This window comes from Medicago sativa, chromosome 2 (genome assembly GCF_051527215.1).
Source record: "Medicago sativa cultivar Bolivia chromosome 2, Bolivia_mono, whole genome shotgun sequence".
Taxonomy (NCBI): domain Eukaryota; kingdom Viridiplantae; phylum Streptophyta; class Magnoliopsida; order Fabales; family Fabaceae; genus Medicago; species Medicago sativa.
In genome coordinates, this window is record NC_140750.1 from 18746394 (window position 1) to 18754669 (window position 8276).

The window sequence follows — 8276 nt, forward strand, 5'->3', positions numbered from 1 at the left end:
TCTCTGGTCATAATAACTCAAAGTCATCTAAGTATTTTCCTCGTATTATAGGCCTCATTCTTAGCATTCTCATGAATGTTACATGTCTCATTCTTAGGATTGTCATGAGCGTTACATGGCTATACATACAAAGCCACCTCTCACCAAAAAAAAATCAAATTTAAAATAACGCATGCATAAACATAACAATAAACTCAAAATAACGCTAGCTGTATATATCCCCAAAAGGTACAAACGTATTACCCCCAAAGTAAAACCTCTGCATTTATTCCAATTGAAACTACTGAAACCACCAAACCCTTAATCAATGTAAAATTTCATGAATGGTAGTAATTTGAAACTTTACAACCACACATTGTTTGAACTTTGAACCTTGTTCAATTCAATGCATTCAACACAAAGAAGACCCAATAAACAGTTAAAGGAGGACTACATTGATGTTGTTGGTGACGCTGGTGATGCTTGTTGGGTCCCACCTCTCCTTCCATCACAACAACATCATCCACAGGTAACAAACAAACAAAACAAAAAAACTACCTTTTTGTTTCTATTTCATCGTACCCATAATCATTTTTCTGATTCCTTTATGTTGTTTATGTTGGATTAGTTTAAGGGTTGGTTCATTTCATGTTATAATAGAAATTTGATTAATTTTTGTTTATGTATTTATACTATTGTAAAATGTACTATCATAGTGTAACAATCATGCTTGATTCCTCATTAGGGTCTGATTGGATTGGCTTATTTTTGAATATTTGAAAAATAGCTTATGCAAATAAATAAGCCTTTATGTTTATTCATAAGTTCTCATTAACGAAAATTGTATCTTCATAAGCTGTTTTTTCGTAAATTTCATGGACAAGCTTATGAATAATACATAAATGTGCATTTATTTGCATAAGTTGTTTTGCATAAACTGAAAAATAAGGCAATCCAAACGGACCCTTAGCATCATTAAACTGATCAAGCCAATCCTTTGAAAAAAAAACCTCATTTTGCAGGATAAACCACCACAAGAGATAAAGAAAAAGCCTAAAGTTAAAATCAAATTCAAATTTACAGGGAAGCCAAAAAATGAGCCAAAGTTTAAAAAGGGGGAAATAGTTGAAGTTAGCAGCGACGAAGAAGGTTATCAAGGTGCTTGGTTTGTTGCTACTATTATTGACACATTAGAAAATGAAAAGTTTTTAGTTGAACATAGAGATTTGTTGATGAATGATGGTGGCATTGAAGTTTTGAAAGAAGAAATTGAAGCTAAGTTTATTAGGCCTTGTCCTCCTCATGTTCCAATGTTTGGTTCTTTAAAAAGGTTACAAGAAGTTGATGCATGGTATAATGATGGATGGTGGGAAGGCATGGTTGTTGAATTGGTGAATAGCGAAGAGTGTTACGTTCATTTTAGGAACAATGAAGTATTAAAAGTTGAATCTTCGAAGTTAAGGCCGCATCAGGATTGGATTGATGGAAAATGGATTATGTCTTCCAAGGTAATACTTGGCTTATTTTTTTCTTACTTTGATTTGATTAGACTATCAAGTATCTTGACACTATTTATCGATACCATTTAATCCGAACTTGTCTAATTGGTTTCATTGAAGTTGGATCGAAGTTAAATTCTAATGTTAACGCTTCTAGGTTATAGTAACAGTTAGATATAAGATAGTATAATATCATGTCCAAAAGCTTCATTATCCTTCCTAATTTCGCTTATATTTTTTATTTTATTTTGTTAATTGGTTTAATTTTGAAATGTACCTATCAGGAGTCAAGTGAGCCAGTGAGGAAATTTGGAGATGTGATACATGAAACCAAGAATCTAGCTGGAACAAAATTAATTTTGAAAGGTCCAATTCCTAGTGAGAGTGCAAAGCATAATAGAGATATGATAAGCACTATATATAATGGAAGCAAATTTGATTTACATTTCCATAAAGGGGCAAATGTAGAAGTTAAAAGTGATGAACAAGGCTATGAAGGTTCATGGTATCCTGCAATTGTTGTTGATTTATATCAAAATGGAAAGTACTTGGTGGAGTATGTAACTTTGAAAACAGATGACTTAACTCAACAGCTGAAAGAAGTGGTAGATGTTTCGGATATCAGACCGCGTCCACCAGATATCGATCATTTTTGTCGATATGTGAGGCAGGAATGGGTTGATGCTTGGTATAATGATGGATGGTGGGAAGGTGTAGTATCTAGTGTTGGTCATGGTTTAAATGGTTTCAAGTATGAGGTTTACTTTTGGACTTCAAATGAGGTGCTGGAATTTGAACATAATCATCTGAGGCCTCATCAATATTGGATTGATGGAAGATGGGTGCTTGCTTCTTTGGTATGAGTTTACAACAAAACATTCTTTGATTTGTTAATTAATTTGCCAAAATATCTTAAATGTGAATGTTTGGCTCTTATTGATATCATTATGGTTTCTTTCAGGGTTGAAGACTTGATCAATGGTGGATTATTACTTGAGAGGTTCATGATCCTGCCACCTTGTTATCTTCACTGAAATTGCTTTCCACTACTCAAGCTTCCTATTTTCTATTAACTATTAAGTATATATTTCAGGCTTTAGGTAGTTGTATTTTCCCTGAATGAGTTTTCATTTTATGGAAATTCATTGTGTAAAAAGATATAGTTTTCCTAGTTATTGTCTTCCATTTACTTCATAGTACATCACCTTTGATGTACAGTACATTTACTTTCAGAATTAAAGTCCTTCATTCATCATCTTTTGTATTTAGTTTTTGGTTAAAGTGAATTGTTACTGTCTGGTTAATGTAAAAGGTCGTTTTATATGTTGTTCACAATACATGGATTCCTGACAAGTTCATGGTTAATGTAAAAGAGTTGCACTGGCTCAACATACCATTATTCATTATTCAGTTCTATAGAAAATGTAAGCAAATTGTAGTGTTCTTCCCATCAGCAAGAGCCAAAGTAGTTGCTGATTTCAATTTTTGTAATTGACCTGTAATTTCAGCTCTTAGTATATTTTTCGTATTAAATTTTGTTAACATATGTCTGGGAGGTTTTGAGAAAATGTGATTGAATAGGAAATGGTCCAAATGATTTGAGTTTATGGCCCTTTAGTGACTGCAATACTAAAGATAGACTAAAAAAGGAAGGGATAACATTAAAAATAGATTTGAAGTGGAGATAAATCTGTTATTAATCTGGGTTTGTGCAACACACCTAACAATGGTGGGAATTCTGTTAATTGGAAGTGTATATCGAAAAAACCTGGTGTTAATCTGGTCTTGTCCAATGCATGAATTCAGCGCAGGTGGAGGAGATTGGCCTTAGGGAGGTGGTGATTGAGGAGGATTGGGGATTGGTGGTGAGTTGTGGCAACAGTGCAGAGGAATTCTGTTGTTGCTAGAATAGGGAAACTATGTGACAAAATATTGGAATTTGTACTCAGATGTTGATTTTATGTGTATAAGCAACAACCAATGCAATACGGTCCCGATGTCATGTATGTGATTGTGTTGCCAATATTCTTAGTTAGGCTTTATTGTTTTAATTTAATTATATGGCTTTAATTATATGGCTGAAGATGATCATGATTTGCAACCCCTCCATCTGAAGATAGAAACTGTTGTTGAGGATGTCGACATTGGCGATGATATGCCGGTGAACAATTTCCCCCTGCGGGGATTGAGAAAGATAAAGATATAGGTGCTACTGGTGGCCATTCAACTAGTAATTCCAGTGGCTCCAGCAGTTCTGGTAGCAATTCCTCACCATCAAGTGATTCGGATTCTGGGAGTTCTTCAGGTAGTGATTCTAAAGCTGACAATGGATAGAAGTAGTGCTTTTATGTGATTACCTTGTACACATTACAGTAAGTAGATGAATCACTCTCCCCAAACTTGGGAGAAGGAATTTTTGTGGATATGCAATTCATTTGTAGGGATTGTTAATTTGATGAAGTGCACCTTATTTAACCAACCAAAGTGAAAGGAAAAGAAAAACAGTATCCTCATGAAAGGATCATTTACAAAATGAAAATGTGATTTGGTATATCTAGTGTGTTTCTTTCAGAAACAGAAAGTATCATTTACAGATATTTTCATATGGATTAAAATAAATTATATAAATAAGAGAGTAACAATATTACAAACACAAGTACCTTGTGCCTTTCTGGTTTGCTAAGCACCTTCGTCAAACACAAGTGTATTTATCCAAAAAAAAAAAGATGATGATGACTTAACCATGAATACAAAAATTACATGAATACAAAAATTATCATCATTACTTGATTTGTAGGGGAGAAAAATTATTATAGCTTACAAAATTGCCCTATCGTACTCTAAAATTACCTTAATATCTTCAACAATATTTAACTGTCATTCGTTACCCCTTAATTACTATAGCAGCGAACGACAACTAACTACCATTAGGATATTAAGTTAATTTTAAGGTGCGGGAGAGCAATTTTTAAAGCTTAAAGAGCAATAGTCAATATTTCAGGTAGAGTTGGTGGAACTGTGGAAGGGGCCATCCTTTTGAGTACATTAAGTACCACAGTCCACATCCTTTATTATAAACGCTCAACTTGATGTGCTGGCACCTTTGCCCTAATCTCTCCCTAATTTCCCTCCTAATCCCATATTAATTGCTAGCCTAAACTGCCAACCACCCCAGCCGTTGTAGGGAGAGGATCCTCTCCAGTCACTGGAGGGTCCAGTGGAATCCCAGCCATTGATTTGGCTGATCTAGGTTCATTGAAAAACATAAAAGACCAATTGAATGGTCATGATTGAAACTGGACAGCCTGCAGTGGTATTCTCACAGGAGAGGATCTCTACCCGCCGTTGTAGGGAGAGGATCCTCTCCAGTCACTGGAGGGTCCAGTGGAATCCCAGCCATTGATTTGGCTGATCTAGGTTCATTGAAAAACATAAAAGACCAATTGAATGGTCATGATTGAAACTGGACAGCCTGCAGTGGTATTCTCACAGGAGAGGATCTCTACCCGCCGTTGTATACCTGACGTTTCATATACATACATCAACCAATCAGATCCTTTGCTTTTACTCTTCTCCCTCTATATAAACTCTTGCATGGCCATCAATTGACATACTTTTTACGTCTATCAACTACCCTCTTCACAGCTTATTCACATAACATTTGCATCATTTCTGTTATCATTTTTCATCTCTGTTATGAAGCTTTTTATCTATCTCTCTCTATCATTCATCATCGCAAATCTCTATTCCTCCCTCAAACCACAAAAAAAAAAAAAAAAATCGATCTCGACATCATGCTCCAAGCGTCATTTGAAGGTTGTTTTCACTATTAGATCTGGAATGCGTATAACTATACCTTCAGATCCGTCGTGATTGATGCAACACCCAACGTCGATGCCCTCTAAACTCTCATCCCTTCACTTGCTGTTAGTAATTCTAATAACTTTTCTGCTTCAATCTTTGAATACCCTTGATTTGATTTAAAACATTAAACCAATTTTTACTGTATTTTCTGCAGCAGTTTCTCCTTACTTGGTTTCGTTTAGCATGAAAAATCACATGAGATTCTTTTTGTTTGTTTGTTTGTTTTTTTTAGAGAATGGTTGATGGATGTATTGAATCAATATTATGTTTCACTCATTCAATGAAATAAATGTATTCGTGTCTACTACTGTGTTATTTTTACAATAATTTTAATTGTTTTTCATGTGCTAAATAATGATACTTTAAATTGTAATGGGGTAAATAGTTAGGTTGGTCTATGAATGCATGCGACACTGTCATTATAGTCCTTGAACGAGCATGTGAAATAGGAACCAGAATCATACAATAAGAAACATAGAAGGTTTCTTATTTGAATGGAATAGAAAAAGAAAAATACAAAATCTGGAGATTTAAGAACCCAACTTACATTTTTATTTTGGAGTTCTCTTCTTATTTTGAACTCCTAGCACTAATAGAACTGATCAACTTTATGAAGTGTCATGTTTGAGAATAATAACTCGCAGTGTTACATAAAATCAAAACTGGAAGTTTTGTTCACATATCAGAACTGAAATGTTATTAAAAAAACTGATATAATTACATTATTTGCAATTGTATGTGAGATCCTGACAGTCACATATTTCTGAATTTTTCATTCCTTACTGCTATTAGATTCTTAAGAAAATCAAAACGGTATTCATCAATTAAACAGTTCTTACTATTTAAAATTTTGAATGTGAAAAAAAAATGGAAGTGGCGACTTAGTTATTGTTTTCGAACTGCAGCAGTGGATTATGCAGAACAATAATGCTTAACTTATAAGTTGTTTTAATCCAGTCAAAAATGCTCATGAGTAATTGCAATCATACAGTGTTATCTAAAAAATTTGTATAAAAAATGGTCGGTTATAAACTTATTAGTATTTTGGTTTCAAATATGAGCATTTAAATTGTTTTAATCCATTCGTTGTCTATAATTTTGTTCATGTTAGAGGCATTTTGTTTATTTAGCTAAGTGAATTTTTCACTTATGGCATGTAGTTGATCGACTCACATTAGCAAATAGCAATAATGTTGCACTGTTTTTGTTTGCTAACTAAAACTTTGATTTCAGCTGCTCCAAGTTGTGTTTGCATGCTTTTGATAATATGGAGAGTCACATTAATTGCTGTCATGGAATTGAAATTTGTTTATTTTTTTGTTTCTCTATGTAAACATCCCAATGTCCCACAAACTGTAATAAATGGCGTGTGGCCCAAAAAATATAATAATCTCTCCATTTCAAAATACATGTCCAAGTCAACCTCTTCTCATATGTCAATGTACAATTTTGACCGTTGATATCTTTAATTATATAAAGTAAAAAATTATAAAAATTTAATATTTTGAAAATATTTGTCGAGACAAATCAAACAACATCTTGCTAATATTTGTATTTATACATTAGTAAAAAAATATTGTCAAAGTAAGTCAAGTGAATAGTGCACATTGCAAAAATTGAACATGTATATTGAAACGGAGGTAGTACAAAGCGTGTTATCAGTTGAGTATATGTAATGTGCATTGAGCAGTCAAATAGAACGATTTGCACATAATGGCATAAATGCTTCAGGTGTTTCAATGATTCACTTGCCATATGTGCTAAACGTCATTATTCTTCATTGGGCAGTTAAAATAGTGTGGGTTAAATCTTCAATTCCCACATGTAGAAAATACACGACTTCAGTTCTTTACTTCCTTTGGTGTATACTTGCAGATGGTGAGCGACAAATTATACCCGTTCGAATACATTTGAGATACTCATCTCCCACCTCCATTTGATTTGATAATAAATGAGGTTAAGTCCACATAAGATACTACCAGAAAGCTTTGTATTAATTATATATGTATACCTTTGTTTTTTCACATTTGTATTAATTACTCTAAGTGTTGTTTTTCGTTTTTGATTTTATAGTTGTCAAAGTACTCAAACAGATCGTATGCTAGCAAGAGATACATACTTAATTCATGCAGTAAATTAAAAACACCACTACATACAACAGTTGCCTTTCATATTGTTTCTGTTAATTGGTGTCAGTAAAATGTCATGGTGGATCTCAAAAAATTTGTGCATAGTGTAACACGGATCAATATATTTACTTGGTGCATTTTTTGTTTATTTTTTATTCGACACATTGCATAAACATTTGACAGTTCTTGAATGAAGTTTTTAATTGAAGAATGTCAAGATTCCACTACTCATAGATAGCATTCAAAATGTTACAAATGGAAAGGTAGTACATAAATAAATTCAAACAAGCTTCCTAATTTTTTTTTCTTTTTTTTTTTTTGTTGAAGAATCATATACAATCATCATCTTAAAACACTAGAGCTTATCTCTTTATAAAAGATTCAAGCTACGTAGCAGCGTGTAGTTTTCACAAACACATATGTATAAATATTATTTTCATCCAAGCAACAGTATATCACAAGTTTGTTAAAAAAAGTACTATATGACAATTTAAGGCCCCTGCATGGTGCAACATGTTGACTGTGGCACATCCACATATAGTATTTCACTCGCTATAAACAACTCCTCTAAGAATCATACCCAATAAAATTGCTTTGATGTATTCCTCACCAATATTAATGCACCTTCAAGTTGTTTGTGTGGAATTGGTGCCCGGGTTCGAAGGCCAATAATTTTGATGAAAGATCATATAACTCACCCATGCATCTCTCGGATGCACTATAAAATCCTATTAAATTAAGTCATGTAAGGTCAATCATTTTTCTATAACGTATTTAACATCAATGTAAATATATAATATAACTT

The 8276-nt window shown here is 33.3% G+C and overlaps 1 protein-coding gene and 1 long non-coding RNA gene across 3 annotated transcripts; both read left to right on the forward strand.

Moving 5' to 3' along the window:
* The first annotated feature begins 239 nt into the window (after nt 1-239).
* On the forward strand, nt 240-2901 carry LOC146945194 (protein AGENET DOMAIN (AGD)-CONTAINING P1-like). 2 transcript variants are annotated; one of them, XM_085743543.1, is made up of 4 exons: nt 240-508; nt 1002-1487; nt 1763-2335; nt 2440-2901. In XM_085743543.1, exons 1-4 carry the CDS (start codon nt 386-388, stop codon nt 2443-2445), a joined length of 1188 nt encoding a protein of 395 aa, XP_085599669.1. In that variant the 5' UTR covers nt 240-385; the 3' UTR covers nt 2446-2901. The 2 variants fall into 2 exon arrangements, with proteins under 2 accessions (XP_085599669.1, XP_085599670.1); XM_085743544.1 differs by lacking the exon at nt 2440-2901 and having other exon boundaries at nt 1763-2341.
* A 2088-nt stretch (nt 2902-4989) lies between these two features.
* LOC146945195 (uncharacterized) lies at nt 4990-7768 on the forward strand. The gene is made up of 2 exons (XR_015026268.1): nt 4990-5404; nt 7218-7768. It is a non-coding gene; the product is annotated as an uncharacterized LOC146945195 (long non-coding RNA).
* Nucleotides 7769-8276: the final 508 nt, after the last annotated feature.